The 21237-nt window shown below is 42.1% G+C and overlaps 1 protein-coding gene across 1 annotated transcript; it reads right to left on the reverse strand.

Annotated features, from left to right (window-relative positions):
* Positions 1 to 1418: 1418 nt before the first annotated feature.
* On the reverse strand, positions 1419 to 18293 carry FHIP2B (FHF complex subunit HOOK interacting protein 2B). The gene is made up of 17 exons (XM_075207136.1): positions 18183 to 18293; positions 15389 to 15467; positions 12870 to 13078; positions 11741 to 11845; positions 10022 to 10144; positions 9655 to 9774; positions 8431 to 8633; positions 8213 to 8324; positions 8036 to 8112; positions 7629 to 7818; positions 7165 to 7325; positions 5888 to 6001; positions 5416 to 5494; positions 4970 to 5113; positions 4521 to 4661; positions 2401 to 2501; positions 1419 to 2025 (listed from the first exon to the last, which is right to left on the reverse strand). The coding sequence occupies exons 1-17, from the start codon at positions 18225 to 18227 to the stop codon at positions 1923 to 1925; spliced, it is 2106 nt and encodes a 701-aa protein (XP_075063237.1). The 5' UTR covers positions 18228 to 18293; the 3' UTR covers positions 1419 to 1922.
* Positions 18294 to 21237: the final 2944 nt, after the last annotated feature.

Below are 21237 nucleotides of genomic sequence, written 5' to 3' on the forward strand. Positions count from 1 at the left end.
GAGAATGCCGCCTATTCATTCATTAGGAACTATTGATGTCCTTACTTCAGTGCGTGACAGTGCAACCTATCCAGCCCTGAGGCACTTCGTCACCAGTTCCTCTGGTCACATATTGCTTCTTGTATAATACAGAGAGCTACAAATAAACAAGTAGCAGATACATGGGGGACGGTAGACACATGACATGTATATCCCACAGTTTAGTGAAATGACTTTGTATTATTTTAAATATTTATTATTAGCTATATTCTATTGTCTTTCACATTGGCACTGAGGTTGTTGTGTGTCTGAACAGTTTAGCTAATAAATACAATTCATGCACGTCAAAATGCCAACATATGTGGGTGTATAATGTTTGGTATGTTGTGATGGGAGGAGCTGGGCATTTTACACTGACGTGCCATCAGATTTAGGTTTTTGTGACTATGTTAATGAGACTGACTGGGGGAGAGGGCGCAGTTACGGAGGTGTTGCTTGGTTTGCAGGCAGCCTCAGAGTGTCTTCTCCTATAAAGAACTTGCTGGAAAATAAGTCTAAGAGCTAGATTTACTAAGCTGCGGGTTTGAAAAAGTGGGGATGTTGCCTATAGCAACCAATCAGATTCTAGCTTTCATTTATTTAGTACCTTCTACAAAATGATAGCTAGAATCTGATTGGTTGCTATAGTCAACATCCCCACTTTTTCAAACCCGCAGCTTCGTAAATCTAGCCCTAAGGGTTAGATTCATCACACCTAAAAAGGAAAGGTGAAAGTGTTACCCATAGCAACCAATCAGATTCTAGCTGTCATTTATCTAGTACATTCTATAAAATGATATCTAAATTCTGGCTGGTTCCTATGGGCAACATCTCCACTTTTCCTTTTTGAAACATTTGATAAACTCACCTCCTAATGTTAATTAAATATTGGTATAATATTGTATGTTAAGCTACTAATAAAATCATAAAACACTTTTTTAAAAGCATTGTTTCCTGCACAGAACTATAAAACACCCACATTTACAACATCCATTTTTTGTGGGATGAGATTAGTTGCAGAATTAATGCAGCATTTTGTAAATCAAGAATTTACAGTAAATGGGAAAATTGACTGTCTCTCAAATTGTGGCGATGTTGAGCTGTTCTAAAGTATTTTGGATGAAATATACGTGAAAAGTGCACAAGTTGCAGGTGGAAATGACCAAACATATTGGGGTACATTAATATGAACCGTAACAATTAACAGAAGAAACATTTGTTCCTATAGAAACCAGACTTTTGCTTTCATTTTCTAAAATAAACGAACAAAAGTATTAAAGTGAAATAGTGTGATTGATTGCTATGGGCAAAAGAGCACTTTCTACAGTTACCTGTACAACAATTTGTCATTAATGTCCCTCAATGAGTTAAATCAAGAAAACACATCTAGAGCTGAAGAATACAGAGCAGACAAGCCACATAAGGACATTTATTTACATGGATCAGACAGGTGCTCGGGGGAGGACGGAAGGGGATAAAAGAGCAACTCTCTGCAGGAAAGGAGTAATGTTCTGGCTGAATGCTGGATGGGACGACTGTAATTAATAAGAGATAAAACACAGAATGGTCTCTGGGGATAAAATCAATTCTCAGGAGAGTTGTAGCAGCACAGTGTGTGGACCTCGAAGACTCTGCAGCAACAAGCGGAGCAGCCACTAGGGGGCTACATGAGCTGATGGCCACTATTAGTGTGGGAGCCCTTAAGTTAAATCACAGTACTGCCAGTTATACTGAAGGGGCCCAGTTATAATGAGAGGTAAGGCTTGGAAATAAGGCACGAGACGGTTTAAAATAAAAATAAAAATTCACCAACATAGTCTTTTGTTGGCTCCACTTGGAGACATCATAAAAGCTATTGCACTTAAATTCATGGCTATTCCCATGTCACATTATCACTGTATGGTTTAGATGCCGAGTGGATGGTGGGTGACACAAGCCGCTGCTGCCAGCTCCTTGCAGAACTCCTCCAGGACCACTACGCCTCGGCACAGAGTTTCATGACCCAACCTGTGGGGGAGAACATAGATAAATTCTACATCAGGCACTGTGCATTTGTTTGTTTAATTTTCCATGAAAGCTCCTTGTGCCTATTTTGCAGTGTGCACTGGGAAAACATCATCATCATCATCATCATTATTATTATTATTATTATTATTAAAAGCAATTTCACTAATAAATTCAAACACTTCTCCAGTGACATTTTGATGACTTGCTTGTGGTTATATGTACTTGTGTGTTTAAAATGCAGCATAAATTGTCTCATTAAGTGTCAACTGGGGAAATTCTAGAAGTCTTGCTGTTATGAGATGCAGCAGTCAGTGGAAGGGGAACTGATCATAGCATAATGCTCTGTGTAATGCCCCTATCAGTGTCTATACTCACGGCTCATCAGGAGTTTCCCCCAGCAATTGTCTTCTCACGAGAAGCAGAATCTCCTGGAAATTCGACACTCGCAGAGATCGCTGAGCGAGGTCGCCAACCACCTGCAGAATTAAACACATCTAGAGCTGAATGATACAGAACAGACAAGCCACATAAGAATAAACAGCAGATAGTAGAGAGACACAGATCTGAGGATGGCACAAATGCAGAAATATGAAGAGAGCATAGAAGGACAGACGGGGACCGAGACATAGGGGGTGAGGGGCACACAATTTATGTCATATATAATGTATCATCAAAAAGATATAATGGGCACATAAGAAATATGTGTTTACTTATTTAATATAGATTTAACAATGCTTGTTATGCTTGATGAGTATTTACAATGTACATGAATATTTTTGATAATAGATCCTGACTGACTGAGCCCCATTCTCCCTGGCACGACAGTAAAAGCTGAGGCTTGTTCCTGTAGCAGGGGGCTTGTTCCTGTAGCAGGGGGCATGTTCCTGTAGCAGGGGGCTTGTTCCTGTAGCAGGGGGCTTGTTCCTGTAGCAGGGGGCTTGTTCCTGTAGCAGGAGGCTTGTTCCTGTAGCAGGGGGCTTGTTCCTGTAGCAGGAGGCTTGTTCCTGTAGCAGGGGGCTTGTTCCTGTAGCAGCAGGGGGCTTGTTCCTGTAGCAGGGGGCTACAGACTTGGCAGATGAGACAAGTGTTGTACTAAGGTCATGAGTCCAATTCCAGACCATGGCTCTATCTGTGAGGAGACTGTATGTTCTCCTCGTGTTGACTTTCCTCCCAACGCACTAACAACATACTGGAATGTTAATTGTCTGCTGACTAAAATCTGTGTGTGAGCGACTGATGTGGGTGACAAATATTCTGTGTACAGCACTGCAGAGTATTGTGGAGTTATATATATATAATAATAAGGAACAGACACTTGTGTCATCATAGGGTTGTTCCAAGACAAAGTTGTTCTGTATCCCCCTCAACAGTTCTCTCATGGTACTAAGTAACAAATCTTATATTTTTATATTGAAGCACTGAAACTCAAAAAAACAAACAAAATTTATGGCGTAAAACAGCACGGTAGCTAAGTGGTTAGTACTTCTGCCTCACAGTACTGGGGTCATGAGTTCAATACCCGACCATGGCCTTATATTTGAGGAGTTTGTATGTTCTCCCCGTGTTAGCGTGGGTTTCCTCCGGGTGCTCCGGTTTCCTCCCACACTCCAAAAACATACTAGTAGAGGTAGGTGTGTGTGTGTGTGTGTGTGTGTGTGTGTGTGTGTGTGTGTGTGTATATATATATTAGGGAATTTAGACTGTAAGGGACTGATGTGAATGAGTTCAGCGCTGCGGAATCAGTGGCGCTATATAAATAAATGGTGATGATTATGATGAAATGCTGCAAGACAACCTGTTTCAGTCTGCTAAAAAACAAAGAAACTGAAGCTTTGGAGAAAGTTCATCTTTCTGCAGAACAATGATCCCAAACACAAGGTCAGACTAACACCGACTCCAGAACAAAAAGGCGAATGTCCCACATGGTCCAGACTAAGCCCTGATCTCGATCTAAATGAGAATCTCAAGTACGATTTGAAAATTGGGTTGTGCGCGTCATCCAGCTAACCTGAGTGACCTGGAGAATACATACCTGGAAGAATGGGTCACAAGTACTCCCAAACAGTGGGCAAAGCTGGTACATACTTGCCACCTAAGACTTCACACTTATTGCTGCACAAGAGGGCTGTACAAAATATGAACGCATAAGGATTCAATACTTACACAAACTACATATTTCAGGGTTTTTTTTCCCCTTAAGATGTTTTTGTAGCATAAAATGATATGAAGTTAAAAATAAACTAATTTTAGTGTCAGTGGTTTCAAATATAAAATTTAACAGAACAACATTTAAGTGAAGGGTTCATTATTTCGTAAAATGAGAGAATGTGTCTGGGATCCTGAATACTGTTGCAATGTACTGTATGTAATAAACGGACATCTCATACTGGATTGATGTGGTGGCCTTACACATGGTGGCCCCACGTCCTTGCTATCTAATAACATTTATGGTAAAAGCAATCTCTCTGATGCCAGTAATTCACCCACTGTCTTACCCGAATAAGCACAGAGAAGAGTGTGCGGGCGCCTGGGGCCAGATTGATAAAGGGATCCAGAAGATATTCCTGGATTTGCGGGTGAGGGAAGAGGGCGATACGGGTGAGCAAGGAGGTGACTTGTAGATTCACTTCGTATGGCTGAAAAACAGAACAGGAGACACAGCTGTGTGGTGAGATGAGAAGACACCACAATAAAGCAGCAGTAACATGTGGGTATTAGTATAGTAAAAGAAAGTATCTGATGTAGTGAGTGGAGTAGATGTTGAGAGAGACCTCGGCAGTTGTCTATGTTAGGCAGGGATAAGCGGAGAAAACAATCGCAGGTGCACTGAAATATCGTACTCTTAATCAGTGCCCAGACCAGAAGAAGAGTTAAAGAACATAGATCAGTGTCAGACACGCAGCAGTTTGCTGGTTTGTTACAAGTATACATGAGGAAGTATTACCTGATCCAAGATACTCCCTAAACGATCAAACAGGATCTCCAGGAAGTGTCCCTCATAGAATTCCTGTCCAGGGCCGCCTGTACTCAGGGGTTGTAGGGATCCCGGCCATCCCCAGTGTGAAGCCTGCTGACGGCAGCCTCGGTACTGTGCAGATAAAGTAACATGCATTACATGTTGTCACACATGTCAACACCTGTGTCCTGCGGTAGAGTGTCACAGATAGGACTGTGTCACAATACATACCTACTGTGTTTGTAAATGTTCCAACACATTTACAGTGTGTCACTGAGCACAGTATTATTGTTACCAGTAGTGTTAACACAAATCCTATCCACAGTGTCAAAGAACATGATCAACATGTGTCACACTGCACAGGCTCGACATGTGACAATATGACAATGTAATAGTACTGTCACTAAGCATATAGGGACATGTGCAGCTCTCACCTGTACCAGGGCATCCTGCAGGTAAGTGTCAAATCCTGTGTCTGAAGATTTCATTTCTTCAGGAACAAGAGATAGGAAACTGGGAAGGAGAAGAAGAGCGCGGTATTCAAGTTTACTGATCCATGACATTCACTTAGTTTTCTTATGTACTTCTTATTTATTTCAGTAGCCCATCATTTGGTTTCACCCATCCCACTGCTTTTTTATTCTCCTCCCTTGACTGGTTATTCAGTCTCCTAATCATCCAGGTTACATGCCCCTCCTCACCTTACACTTTGTTCTGTCCCTGCAGACTCCACACCTCTATGCTGGTTTATCTCCTTCTCCCAATCATCCAGGTTTCACCTTCCCCCTCAGTGTTTCCTCACCTCCTCACACTTTGCTCTGTCCCCGCAGACTCTGCACCTGTATGCTGGTTTATACCCTCCTCCCAGTCATCCAGGTTTCACCTTTTCCCTCAGTGTTTCTTTACCTCCTCACACTTTGCTCTGTCCCTGCAGACTCTGCAGCTGTATGCTGGTTTCTTCCTAGACTCATTCCAGTATCCGGGAACCCATCTGTGAAATATGGGTCTTCTTCCAGCTCACTGCACAACAAGAAGTGTTTTTATTATTGTGCTTCAGATAAATGAACATACTATATATGGAAAAAGACACATAGAAGTCATAAACTGTATTAAGTAGCAGTAAACATAGACTCTAAGGGCTAGATTTGCTAAGCTGCGGGTTCGAAAAAGTGGGGACGTTGCCTATAGCAACCAATCAGATTCTAGCTTACATTTATTTAGTACCTTCTACAAAACGCCAGCTAGAATCTGATTGGTTGCTATAGGCAACATCCCCACTTTTTCAAACCCGCAGCTTAGTAAATCTAGCCCTAAGTCACTTTACATAAAAGCTACTAAACCATTTACAAATATACACCGCACCCTTGCTTACCACACCCTTGTTTATCACAGGCAAAACAGGACAAAAATGTATTAATTCCATTACATATCACCCTCTTTATAACATTACTCTCACTATTACAGCAATGTCATCTGGAGAACTAATTTGAGTGTGTTCAAAGATGGGCAACCTAATTAACTGGGGGAATGGTTATGTTCTATCATACATGAGAAGGGGCGTGCACAGCAACTGGAGGAAAGCTGGTTTCTTCATCCGCAGAGGATGTCCTTCTGTGATGTAAGAGTGGTCCAGTGACTGATTCAGGTAATTGATGTGATTGTCACTTATCAGGTCAGGAAGGATTTGTTTTTCTATTCGGGTTACACTGACAAATCCCTCACTAGGGGGTTTTGCTTGCCTACCTCTGGGTTGACCTAGAATTTAGACAAAGTTGAACTTGATGGGCATATTTTATCTTACTAACAATGTTTTATGTTTGAGACAGAAGGATGGACAACGGGGGCAGCTTCTTTCCCTATGTCCATCAGACATTCTGTCCTATTGACGAGAACATTTAGAGCCTCCTGTGTTTGATGACAAGGGTTGATATCTTGCAGAGGAACAGATAACATGGTTGCGGACTGTCATTAATTGGAACATTTACACTCACATACTTATGAATGTCAGAAGATTTTTGATTTAATCAGTTTGTATGTTCTGCTTGATGGCCCTTTAAATTCACAATCCCTAACAACAAAGATGTAATGTGATGATATGCGACAAAGAGATTGTAATATCCAGTTATGTGTATCAGATAAAGATGCATGTGGTCTTCTGATGAGACAGGAATGTCATAACTCACTCTGTGCCTTCAAAGGCTTCACTCTCCTGTACGCGACTCTCCTCATTAGCAGAAGACAGGTAGCCCCGTGTCTCCAGGTTACGGAGGATCAGGCTGTACAAACCAATCTCCAAGGGTAACTGCAGAATCTCCTCGAACAGCCGCAGTGAAGTGAGACTTATCTGAGCAAAGATGGAAACACCCCTTGTATCAATCACACATCACTCCATATATCAATACCAGGCACCAGAGGCACAATACAGCATATTTCAGTGCAATCCATGTAGAAAAGCACGTACCATAATATAAAAGTACAGACCAGGGATATATACATTACTAAAATCCAGTATACTTTGAAATAAGGTTATCATTTTGGGCAAATTGTGCTAAGACTATACTTGATGCATCTGTGTCACTTATGCACGATCCAGTATAAGACATCTATTTATATATATGTCTCAGTGAGACAGAGATACGAGTCTTACCTCATCAGACAGGTGGTTACACCTCTGGATGAGCCGAGCCCGAAGCTGTGGGCTTCTGTCACTCTTCTTCTCTGGGCCTCTGTCCTCTCCCAGCAGGAAGGCAAGGAGTCGATGCAGGAGTGGAGAAGAGTGTAGGCGCTGGAGCAGCGCAGTTAGCAGTGCCGTGCTGCGCAGTATACAGAGTTCTGATCTGGAGAGAGAACATACCGGGCTCAGTCTGTGTCTCGATAATCCCAGCTGGTGTCACAGTAACCTGCATACACAGGCCTAGAGGCTAAACTACAGACGTTTCCAAGCACTCACACACTACAGACATAATTCCAGAACGGACTGCTCACGACAACTCATTGTATTATCTCGCCCCCTCTCATAACCCCCTCCCAGTCTCTGTACCCAAGGACACTCACACCTCCAGCAGTTCATCTTGTAGAGTCCTCTGCAGGTAGCTCTCCATTATAGAAGTTGCAATTGACAAAGCGACCATCTATGGCAGGAGGGTGAGAGAGGGTCAGGTGGATGTATTTATGGCACACAGCAAGTACAGCAATGGGTGTGTGAGAGAAGGGGTGTGGGCACAGTCTCACCTTGTGGGACTCATGTAACAGGCAGTCACAGTACTCCACCCAGCAGAGAAACCTCCGCACAGCAGACACTTCAGGTGGCATGGCGTCTATGTCCTCACTGCTGACCTCTGCCCTGCAGACCAAAGGGAATGTCAGACTTGGGAACCATAGGACAATGTCATTTATCCAATAGGCCCTGCATTTCCCTGGCCATGAACATCTATAACGCAGTGACTGACCTCCAGTCTGTGTCTTCCTGGCCTGTGATGTCGCATGGATGAGTGCTCAGAGGAATGTCCTTGTGCAGCTCACACAGCCGCTCTGCCAGTTGCTGGCTTAGGTCGCTCTGTGCAATGAGACGCGCTGAGCTCTCCTCCTGGGCAGTGCGAAGTACCCCTAGGAGAGCCTCCCGCGCCCGTACTGCCAGCCGGCCTTTCTGTGACTGAGAGGAGCATGACAGGTTAAATAGCGATGTCCCCACTATATGTTTCCTAATGACCAACATCATCTCTTATACTAACTCCCCCCTTCTGCCTGTCCACACTCCTAGCTTTCTGCCCCAATATCAGTAATACAACGCTTGCTGCTGTCAGGCTTGTGGTTAATACATCTGTATCAAGCTGGTTAAACAAGTTATAAAACCTTTAGAAGTAAATTGCTCTGTGATTACGTCTTCATAAAGACGCTCTCTACTACTATTAGTCACATCATATGCTACAGACATTTATATTTATCAGCTAATTGCCAACATTTATCATAGGACTACTTGCAAACCACTCAGTGGATTATTTAGACGATAAATATATGTAAGCTGGCTAGACACGTGGTGATTTTATAGGTCAATTTGGCTGTTTAGACCAAGCTGGCCTCAAATAGACAGGTGTGTGGGGTTCACACACCACTAAAGATGGGCTAGAACAACTGGGATCTGTCACCATACATTCATAATACACAGGTGACCAGTCCATTGTATACGTGAGTGGTCATTGGCCAATTGCACTAATTGTGGACCCCTGGAAGCCAGCCAATCAGCCTGACAGCTGGACCATCACATCTAACTAAATATGTTGTTTTGTTTAACCCTAGGCTATGCCTGCTCTGAGCCAAGGTAAGTACCCTGCTGACTCAGACAGGAAAGTCTGCAAAAAAATGTCCATCTGTGCGCCAAGGTTGGCTGGCACAGTGGCAGGGAGGCAGTCAGTGGCTGATTTGTGCTATAAGTCTACCTCCTGAGCTTCACTGACTGGCAGTAAACACTGGAGTGTCAGAAACTGGCAGGGAAGATCCAGAAAGGGTAGACATGCAGCCAAGCACTGGGGTAGAGCACGATGGGTACCTCAGACTGGCAATTGTACAGGAACCTGGCTATACAGTAAATATAAGAGGATACTTGTCCTGTTCTGACTAATAATTCAGTTTTTCTGTATATTTTATCCCAAATACATCAAATCACCTCTATTTACCTGGCACAGGCATAGTCTCAATAATGCTTTGAATAAGGACTGTTTAGGTTTATGGTTGGGGGATCCTTCAGCTCCCGCGTCTTCAGTCTTAGCGCACAAGGCCTCCTTCACGTTCTCACTCTGTAACAACACAGAATACAGTCACTGAGCAGCAGAGGTGCCACATAGCCAACAAGTGCCACATAGCCAACTAGTGCCACATAGCCAACTAGTGCCACATAGCCAACAAGTGCCACATAGCCAACAAGTGAATGAGTTTATGGATCAGAACAAGATTTACAAATATATATGTAAAAATTGCAAGAACGGAGGTAATCAGGCCAAAATTCACACACGGATGTTAAAGACAGAACAGATGGATTCGTACCTCTAGTACATGGATAAGAAGTGATGGGTCCTTCTCTAGTTTACTGCAGATAGATGTCAGGAACTGCAATTCTTCCTTATGTGCTGTGACCCCAACAGTATCCCCACCCAGAGCGATCAGCTTCTGAGAACAGAAATATAGTAGGAAAACAACTATATGACATCACTAAATGATGTAAAACTACATTGAGGGTTCTACAGAAAACAAGACGAGTGAGGAAAATCATATGCTATCAGTGCTCTTTACTCATCCAAACATGTACTTTATTGCACAGAGAAAAGCTGGTGTTGGAACTGTCAGGCACTCTAACCTCAAATACTGGAACGCATGTGCTAGACAATGTTTAATATTAACTCTTTGTACGGTCTATGAGTAAACGTATGTCTTTGTGACTTTCCTTTCCTGCTCTATGTAATAGTTTTTCACTCCATGCCCTAGTTACTCCCCCATAATGACATCATATTGTGCCTACAATGACATCAAACACTCCTCGCTACCACAAGATCATGCCTACCGTCTGTATGAATTATATCTAAAGCAGGTTCTGAGAGGTGATCAGGTGAAAAAGAAAAGAAACAAAAGACAAATGAATGGCTTTGTATGCTAACATTGGCATGTGCTCCTAGGAACACCTTTACAAAACCTTAGAAAATTCCTGCAATATGAATATTATCCTTCACTTCTTGATATTTAGCTTAGAAGAAAAACAATAAAATAAAGAAAACAGCGTTGGTCTGTCTTTTTTTTTATTTTTATTTTTTAAAGTTTTATTTAGAAAAGAAACGGGTGTAACTGTCACAATAAACAGAACTGAACATGTAAATCTAATTGTTTCTTCTTTCTTTTGTTTTTTTTCCTAGTGAACAGGTATGAGATGGGAGAAGAGGGGAGGGGAGGGGGAACAGGTACCGTAATCAATCAATAAATTAACAATATACAATGAAAAACAAGGTAGAACAAGTAGAAATATAAACAAATGATACAAGGAGTACAAAAAGATATAAGATCACCAGACCTCAGATTCAGATGGTGCTGATCCTCTGCGGAGGACCCGGAGACAGCCCTCAGTACGCTCTACAAGAGGAGCGACTAATTAAGATGGGGATGGTATTTTGAATGTAGGCAGACGGCTGCGACCTTCCCTCATATAGCCGGGAGGCCATATGGCACTGATTTTGAGTTGTTTATATGTGATACTTTCCATACTTGTGATACGCAAAACAATGTTTTTGAGAGCTCTGGTAGTAGGGGGATGAGGGTTTTCCCAATTTTTGCCAATTAGAGAATTAACAGCAGTAAGGATGTGAGAGATCAGTTTATTTGTCTGCATACTCTCATCTTCTAGGGGGCAAGAGAGGAGGAAGGGCCATGGGTCTTTGGAAATTGGTTTCTCTGACAGAGAGTTAAGAATGGACAAGACCTAGTTCCAAAAGGGGATGATGCTGGGAAAGTTCACCAAATGTGAAAACAAAATCTACCTATATGGCCACGATTCCACCAGCAACTCGAATTAGAGTTAGTGAGCATTTTAGAGAGTATATCTGGTGTATAATACCATCTATAGTAAAGCGTATACATGGTTTTGTTAATGTGTGATGACAGAGCAATCCCTTATCTCACTTCCTCCCAACAAGACTCATCCGGAGGAGGTCCCAGGTCACTTTCACGAGAGCCAAGAGTAATATCAGTTAACAGTGTTGGTGTGCCTTTAATACTCACTTGTACAGGCCGGTGTACATTGATATAGTGCAGCAGGGGGCGCTTCACTTTGGACAACAGGCGACTGTAGAACAAGAGGACCTGTTGCCTCATCCCAGGGGGGTACTGTGATCAAGAGAGAGAGACAGGACAACACTGTGACAATCATGGATAGGAGGTGACAGTGCAGGGACATAGCTGTGCTTCCACACCACACCTTCCTTACACCCGAAAGCTTCAAAAGCAATAAACCACTCCATATAAGGAATGAATTATACCACCTATATAAAACAACATGGTACGATAGCAAGGTCCCATAATAACCTATCCTTAAAGAGCATATAAATCTAAAAATATTTTGATACACTGTACTAGAGAGAACTCTGCATTCTTATCAGCTATGAATACTTGTTAGCCCATTTGTAAGTTGCTTGCCGGATGCTGCCATATTTCTGGAAAAGACAGCCCACCTCCCCATCCTCGTGTAGGATACATATGCCTTTTCCAAATATAAATCACATTTATTTAATTTTAAGCAGACACAAAACAATTCTCAGATCATGAGTTTGCCTTTGCTGTCAGTATACACAGTAGTATCCGCTATGTCAAGTTGATATTGCAACTTGTAATTATTAACAGCAACACTGATTATTTAAATGTATGAACAGATGTCCTTTTTCTATAGCTATAAAACATAGTTCATTCACTATGAAATGGTATATTTTAACGTTAATAAATATATATGTAAATGTTTTTGAACCAAGCCTAACTTTGAGATTCCAAATGGTGCTAATAAAGGTAAATAACCTGTAAATAGTAAGCAACAGGCTGTGATGTCACTGTTTATAATTGGTGAGTTCTGATGTCATCACTTCAGTATTAATGCTGAAAACTTGTGTATTATAAGGAATGACACACAAAGTTAAATGATTACTGATAATTCACCCCGGATTTCCGTGACCTATATAAAACCACTGAGGCTGCAGCCGTGTGTCTTAGAACTACTTGGTGCTTCTAATATCCTGAACTTGTTTCAGCACTTCTAGAATATCTTTCCTTTCCTATCTGTCATACAAGTCACACATATGGTGTTATTGATCAACATTACTGTGTGATAGGTGCAGCTAGAATCATGCACTATAATGAATACCTCAGCTTTAGCCAGGGTGCAGAGTGTCTCTAATATCTTGTGCTGTAATAGATACTCCATGCAGGGTCCCGTGTTGTCAGCTGGTCCGCTGTTATCTCCGCCACCCGCATCCTCTCTGGTCCCCTGCTCCTTCTCTTCAAACACAAGGATGTCAAATAGCTGCCGCAGCCGCCATGGGATGTCTGTGTTACGTGCTTGGCAGGACTCATCTGTGGGGACAGGGAGTATGACATATCCTGCACAACCTCCACGGTCTCACACAGAAGTGGAGCTGTGGTTTGTAGTCACTATATAAAACAAACTCTAACTTTCATGGGATAAAGTGATGCTGTTGCAGTGCTCTCAATGACGTATCTGTGATGGAAGACACATAGAATTTGAACAATACAAGTGATGGTTTATCACTGTCAGAGTACTGGTCCAAGCTTTTAGGGGACAATGTGCAATGTGCAATGACCTGTATTATTGCCCTTATACATAAATCAGCAAAATCTGTACAACAGCTACAAGGCTGACAAGATATATAATGGGTTACAACAATATGTAGTTAAAAAAAACAAACAACAAACTTTATGAAATACACTTCACCATGATCACCATCAAAACATCACAGTAACCAAATCATTATGGAACAAACATAATATATGAAGTTAGCGAAAGATAATTAGGACTGCATTTGAATTCTGTGATAAAGGAAATGCTTTACTGTACAGTTTTATTAAAGCGTGATGAGTAAAACAACTAAGAGTAGTCTACAAAGTCTATTACAGCTTACATTACGTTACTAACAGAGTAATTTAACAAATAAATGTGTGGGTTATGTGTGGCAGCATGCATTAAGCAACCTTTGATGCTTTACAAAACAAACAGAGCTACTTTTAACATGGGGGAAACGATAAGAGCAGCACAGTTCTCCTTTAATGAGAACAAAAGGACAATATCATACATTACATGGTCATGTAGCAGAACGGATATCAAGAGACCACAATCCCAACCACACAATAGATGCGTATCTATTGTAGATGCCAATTTAAGCCCAACAAGGTAAAAGAGGTTAGGCCAGGCCAATATACCTTACTCATGGAGATTCAGTTAGTACAATACACTGCAATATACAGTTCCAGCATGGTGACTTAGTGGTTAGCACTTCTGCCTCACAGCACTGGGGTCACGAGTTTGATTCCGGACCATGGCCTTATCTGTGAAGAACTTGTATGTCCCCCGTCCCAGTGTTTGCATGGGTTTCCTCCGGTTTCCTCCCACACTCCATACTGATAGGGTAATTGTCAGCTAACAAATTGACCCTAGTGTGTGTGTTAGGGAATTCAGACTGTAAGCTACAATGGGGCAGGAACTGATGTAAGTGAGTTCTCTGTATAACGCTGCGGAATTAGTGGCGCTATATAAATAAATGGTGATGATAATGATGATATACCTATGGGAAAACCTTTTGGCCACTTGACAATATATTTTACTTACTTTCTAAGGAAGATACATAAACTTATGTATAGATGTGGATAAGTATTATCATGGGAAAATTAATTCAATGCACACAAATGTTGTAAGTAAATAAAATTGGATGATCGAACGTGGAAAATAAGAACTAATCTGTGTTTTCTGCAACACATATATTCGCTGATTATCTGTCCTTACTCAGAGCGATATTAGCGTTCCATCATCTATTATTTAACGTAGAGGGCTCACTCACATATTACGTTCTTTTACATATTGATAATTGACCTATTTGTAATGTGCTTTTCAAGTATTTAAGAGTCATGGGGGAAATTCCCACCATTGCATTCTAAATTTTAACTATTAAAACTAACTTTACTATTAATTAACTAAAATTTAATCGGGTTTAATATATTAGAGTGTGGCACAACCTATTTTTCACACGTTAACATGCACTACAAGTGTAATAGATGGTAGAAATGCAACACTTGAAAATCGCATGGAAATAGTGTTTAAAAATCATCACTAAAACATGTCTAAAGGGCATGTAAATTTGCATGTTCCCGCGGATATGTGTAAATGTGCCCAAAAAAGCTTGGACAATAACCCAACTGCTGAAAATTATACTAGATCAGGCCTGTCACTCTCCAGGGGGTAAATGTATTAATCTGCCATTAATAATTGCCTATAATCGGCCTCTTTTCCGTGCAAATGTAAAACCCCAACGTGTTAAAGGCAAAACTTTCGATTTGCTAGAAACGCAGATTAATACATTTACCCCCATGTGTTGTAAAACTACAAGCCCCAGCATGCTTTGCTAGTAAATACACAGCCAATAGCTTGCATGGCATGCTGGGGTTTGTAGTTTGACAACATCTGGAGAGTCACAAGTTGGCCAGGCCTGAACTAGATGATGGGTAAGTCCATTTGTTTTGTCCTTATGTTCCTGTTCTGTTCTTTAACTAGATACAGCTGCACATTGTTCCGATGCTACTATAAGGCTTAATGTAAAAACAAAACCAGGAGTGGGCAAATGATCAGGCACATGGGCAGCAGGACTTACTCACCAGTTGTCTCTAGGTAGTACTGGGTCACACCTCTCCAGTGCTGTACAAAGGACTGCAGCAGGTCCTGAGTCGGTTCCCGCTTTGAGGGTAAACACAGAAAACACGTATGAGGGTATAACCCTATTCCTACAGGTCACAAATCTGCATAGCCCTGACAATTTTATATATGAACTACCATTTGGGCTTTCTTTTACTGACAAAGTACTATGGAACACCAATAGGAACATACCATTACCAGTAACTATGTCAGTACCTGTCACAACAATTATCCAACTGCAAATCAATAAGAACAAATGGTAGCAGAATAATATAACATGGATGAAATGGAGAATTTTGGCAAAACAGTTGCCGATCAATTAACCGCACATTTCAACCTGTGATATTGTTCTGAGGGCAAAATCCCATTTTTACTGTACATTTATTTTATGGCAGACAAAATGTGACAATTCTGCTGGATAAATATCAAAGGGATACATAGTAATTGAAAGAAATTCCGGTTTAAAAGTTGAATTGTGCAGGCTATATATTTTTTCATAAATATAAATTAATTTGTTTTTAGGTATGTCTATAGGTGCATAAAGTTTTCTTCACCCCAACCTCCACAAAAAGTCTGTCACTAATGATCTTCTTGTTCCTGTTGGCAGCGTACTGTCATTTCAGAAAAACATGAAAAAAAAAGCATACAAAAAAGCCTGCATTCGCAGAAGTGGGAAAGAGTGAGACCTTAAGGAACCTGCTGAATCGGGTGACTCCAGGGACGTTATATTTTGTGCTAATGTAAAACTTATGGAATATTAGCCCTTAACACATTTGTGTTACATGAATGATAATGGTTAGGGTAAACCATACTTGCCAACTCTCCCAGAATGTCCGGGAGACTCACGAATTCCGGGCAGGTCTCCCGGGAGTGTAGGGCAACCTTCCGCATCTGCCCACTTCCTAGTGAAGTGGGCAGAATTAGTGCCGCAATGACGCAATTCTTAGGGAATCACGTCATTTCGTGTCCCGCCTTCTGCTATAAAATGACACATTTGCCACATTACGTCACAGGGCGGGGCTAAATGGACACGGTTTTCTAAGCCCCGCCCCTCTGTCCATACCCTTCCTTCCTGGAAGGGCACCAAAAAAAGTTGCCAAGTATGGGGTAAACATGAAAATCACCTCATGAGGAACTTGTTTATTGTTTCTGTATATGTAAAGCGGGCACAGAGTGCCTGATGCTAAGTTGGACTTATTCCAATTTTCATAGCATAAACTACGCAAATACTCATGCCCAGAACAAAATGCTGTATATGCAAATTTGATCATATCTGACACTTGTGCATCTCCTTACACTTGGAGAGGTGGAACAGTGTAGGTCTAACTTAGGCTGAGTTCAGTAAGTGCGTGTTTGCAAATGAGACAGACCTGCACAGCTATGCACATGCGCCTGTTACTAACAGTATCTCTTGCGGCTGCTGGAGGACAAGTGCAATTGCACGCTGATGAAGATGACAATCTGCAACACCATTTAGTCACCTTGCAGTGGATGATTGCGGATTCCCCTCTCCAGCTGGCAGCGAGTCCTCAATTGCGACTATATTACAGGATTTACCATCCGTTATTTTATGTGACTTTTTTGCTACTTGCAGTCAGACCATGACAGCACTGGTGTTCTATAGTGGTATGTTGTTCTGTGGGGTTACACCAGTTAGTGTGTCACACGAGCAAAACGAATGTCAGCAAATGTTTCTGCTAAGGATATTTATTTACAATTATGTTTGACTAGGCTTATACAATTGTGTATGGTTAATGCACTGCGAACGACACTTTTTAAAATGTAAATAAACAAATTTGTCTTGAATTATTTCCCCTCTTTGTGCTTCATGGTTGATTTAGCTGTAAGCATCTCTGATGTAAGGCCGACGTAATCCTGATGCATACACCTCGGTATATGGATGTAAATGCACTATTTATACGTATAGCTTTAGTGTAACTTTTTGCACACATGCAGCCTAGTCAGCATCGGGTCCAGACTGCTCTGGGAGGGCTATTTGGTTGTTTTACCTCTAGCATCTCTTTGTCTTCAAAACAACCAGCTAACCCCATCAACATCTGATTGAGAGAGATCAGGGGGTATATTTACTAAACGGTGGGTTTGAAGAAGTGGAGATGTTGCCTATAGCAACCAATCATATTCTAGCTGTCATTTATTTAGTGCATTCTACAAAATGAATGCTAGAATCTGATTGGTTGCTATAGGCAACATCTCAACTTCTTCAAACACGCAGTTTAATAAATCTAGCCCCAGATCTTGCTGTTTGATTGGCCGATGACCAGATTTGCATCGGGGTACGGTCACTGGCACATTTATATTTCGGTATTCAGCTCCAACACTGAATGGCCAGACCCGTATACCACAGGCGTGTGCTCAACTTGTCCACAATAATGGGGTAGAATCAGGTCAGCCTGTGTGTGACCCATTAACAGGAACATTTACTGTGTGAGATAAGGAAATCCTCAGTGCAGACATTTTGCAGAGTGTTGCTGCCAGGTATGACATCTATCATGTGCTGTCTGTATTGCTGGGATCTCTGCCCTGGACATGAGCCTGGTCGGTGACGTCACAAGATGGCTGCTGCCCCCCCAAATGGCCAACACAGGAGGTGTGGCGTAGTACACATAACACTGTACCAGCAGCGTGGGGAGGCTGTGGTCACTGACCCTTATATAACAGTGTGATTGGTAATAGTGACACTGGTAATGTGTAATGTACAGCGCTCCCAGGGCCTAGACTAAGCCCCGGCACACTCACCGACTCCACGGCCTGCTGCAGGAAAGCTCCCAGTCGGTTCCACATGTCCTCAGCACATGGGCCTCAGTGGTGCCGGGGAATCATAGTGTTATCCTATCTCTCGGCCAGGCCCTGATCACCGGTGTTTCCTGGATGTGTACCCGTCCCGCCCTCTCCGCTCCGCCCCCTGCCCGCGGCCAGCCCGCCCGGGTGTAGAGCCGCCTTATGGCGTCGGTCTCTGCTCAGGTTGTGTCCTGACATGTAACTATTACCCACTGTGCTGGATTATATATCAGGTTACCTAACCACACTGATTAACATGAGTGTATGAATGGCAAAAATCATATTATATTATATATTCAGTTATATTCCAGTCACTCACTTCATGTATTTAATGTCTATCATACAACAAGCATGGGAAATTGGTAGGACCTACTTTAATATTGCAATGAAGAACTGACAACAGTTATAACATGAAATAAGCATCCTTTAATTATTATTGATGTATTAGTAAAAGCTTTCCATGCACTACCTGGTGACCACTGAACATGAAACAAAATAATAATATCTTCTCTACACATAGGATGTTAATGTAAATTAAATGGTTTTTTTGCAGGCATATGTTAAACTGGCATTAAACTGGCATTAAAGACAAATGCTATGTTGTAGGAAAGAGCAAACTGCACTAGTACTAGCCCTTACTTGAATGTCAAACCAGAGTTATTTAGTCAAAATCATTCAGCTATTGGTCACTACTCAAATATACTTATGTGAAATTCTATACATCTCTAATCACTGACTTTGACCAATCGGGTACCAGCAATGAATGCAAACCATCTATTTCTTTTTACCCATTTTAAATACTCCGTTATAAGTTTGACATGTTAGATGCTTCTACCTGAAATTTAAAATGGGTGTGATTATGGTTATGGAAATTGTCCTCAAAGTAGATGTAGAATACCTGTGGTGATATTACAATGTTTGAGATGTTCACCTAGAGAAGAGAAACATACCTTCTTTCTGATGATCTTCAGAATGTTGGGTCAGTGATAAGCCAATAACAACACTTCCATCTTGGTTTTGAATCTAGTAAAAGTAATTCCCATCCCAAAATTGCTATTCATATTTGCAAATAGGTAAATCTTATATATAAAAATCATTGATCTGTTTGTCTGTCTGGTTATGCATTTGGGCACCCCTGCACCAATTGGGATGAAACCAACGCAAGGTGGTCCAGGTTTTAGGGGATTAGGGACCTGGACGGACCACCCATGTGTGTACGCTGGGCAGAACTTTGAACTGGGGAGCCTGTTCTGAGCCTGTAACCGAACACCCCTGCATCGGTTGGGGTGAAACAACGCAAGGTGGTCCAGTTGGATTCTGGCAAAGGTCTTAGGGGGGTCAGGTTTCCAGTTGGACCTCCCGTTGGTGTACACTGGGCAGAACTTTGATCTGGGGAGCCTGTTCGGAGCCTGCATTCGGCACCCCTGCACCAATTGGGATCAAGCCAAAGCAAGGTGGTCTAGTTGGATCCTGGGCAGGTTTTAGGGGGGTTAGGGTCCCAGTTGGACCTCCCGTTGGTGTACACTTGGCAGAACTTTGACCCGGGAAGCTAGTTCTGAGCTTGCATTCGGACACCCCTCTACCAATTGGGATGAAACCAAAGCAAGGTGGTCTAGTTGGATCCTGGGCAGGTTTTAGGGGAGGTTAGGGTCCCGTTTGGATCTCCCGTTGGTGTATGCTTGGCAGAACTTTGACCCGGGAAGCTAGTTCTGAGCCTGCATTCGGACACCCCTCTACCAATTGGGATGAAACCAATGCAAGGTGGTCTAGTTGGATCCTGGGCAGGTTTTAGGGGGGTTAGGGTCCCGTTCGGATCTCCCGTTGGTGTATGCTTGGCAGAACTTTGACCCGGGAAGCTGGTCCTGAGCCTGCATTCGGACACACTTGCACCGATTGGGATGAAACCAACGCGAGGTGGTCCAGTTGGACAGAGGGGTGGCAGTTGGTATGGGATGCCTAATGGAGTGGTTGGGATCCCGGTCGGACCTTCCATTGGTGTACGCTGGGCAGAACTTTGACACAGGGAGTCTGTTCTTGGACTTTCACTGGATGGATTTGGATGACATCTTTGCTGTTAATTATTTTAACAGTAATGTTAACAGTTACATCCAACTCATTGATAACTTAATAACTTTAAGATTTAAACCCGGGCAACGCCGGGTACTTCATCTACTTTGCGTATATATTTAGCAAAACAATATATCAAGTATGCCTCTCCAAAAGAAAGTCCATCCTATTTTTAAAGAGGCTTTTTTTAATACGTTTTCCATGAAGCGTTCCATGATAGTCATCCCATTACTACTCTTTGCTCTACGGTGGCCATAACTAATTTTGAAAGCCTTGCATATTATTTACGACCTGATCCAATCCTTTGAAACTATCATATCTTAAGCTGGTACATGAGAGAAGCTTTGGTAGTCCACAAAGTGAAGGTTTGTGGGAGATCTGAAGATCCTTGCCCCCATGTGAGCATTATGGCTAAGTTGGTTAGAGGGAAGAGCATGCACCTGAGGCTACTTTTTCTTTTTAAAGAAAATGTGAATATAATACCTCCAATTAAATGAAGGACATATGAGAAGGCGATTGTAAAGATGCATGGAAGGCCTTGGAGCCTAATGACATGAATTCTGAGAACAGGTCTTCTTAGCATAACATGAAGTGGAGATATCTTCATGGCTGAACTAAGGTGCCCCTGCATTGGGATGGCCAATTAAATCATTTTAGGCCTAATTGGGTGCAAATCTCCATATAAATGTGCACAAAAACCTCAGATCCTGATTTGAAGGGGAATCATCAGATGTTGAACGGGACAGATGGTAGATGCGGATTGACAATGAACACATCTGTCAGTGGATGCAGTCATTGTCCAATGTAACTCTGGCAAATCTAGATTTAGTTGGCCCAGGCACCAATCGTCCAGATCTTTCAGATTTTGGCATACATACCTACGTATATGTATGGTGAAATTTGACAGAGATCTGGCCACCCAAAGTGCAGAACAGCCAGTGTGTGG

The sequence above is a fragment of the Mixophyes fleayi genome, chromosome 4 (genome assembly GCF_038048845.1).
Source record: "Mixophyes fleayi isolate aMixFle1 chromosome 4, aMixFle1.hap1, whole genome shotgun sequence".
NCBI classification, from domain to species: domain Eukaryota; kingdom Metazoa; phylum Chordata; class Amphibia; order Anura; family Limnodynastidae; genus Mixophyes; species Mixophyes fleayi.

Bases quoted from the DNA above. Each gene is read 5' to 3' on its own strand.
- FHIP2B (XM_075207136.1), bottom strand. From the start codon at position 18,227: ATGTGGAACCGACTGGGAGCTTTCCTGCAGCAGGCCGTGGAGTCG. The intron at 11,846-12,869 runs GTATTCATTATA...TCTTGATCACAG, and splicing joins GCACCCTGGCTAAAGCTGAG to TACCCCCCTGGGATGAGGCA. The intron at 7,819-8,035 runs GTGAGTGTCCTT...TTCTCTCTCCAG, and splicing joins CAAGATGAACTGCTGGAGGT to ATCAGAACTCTGTATACTGC.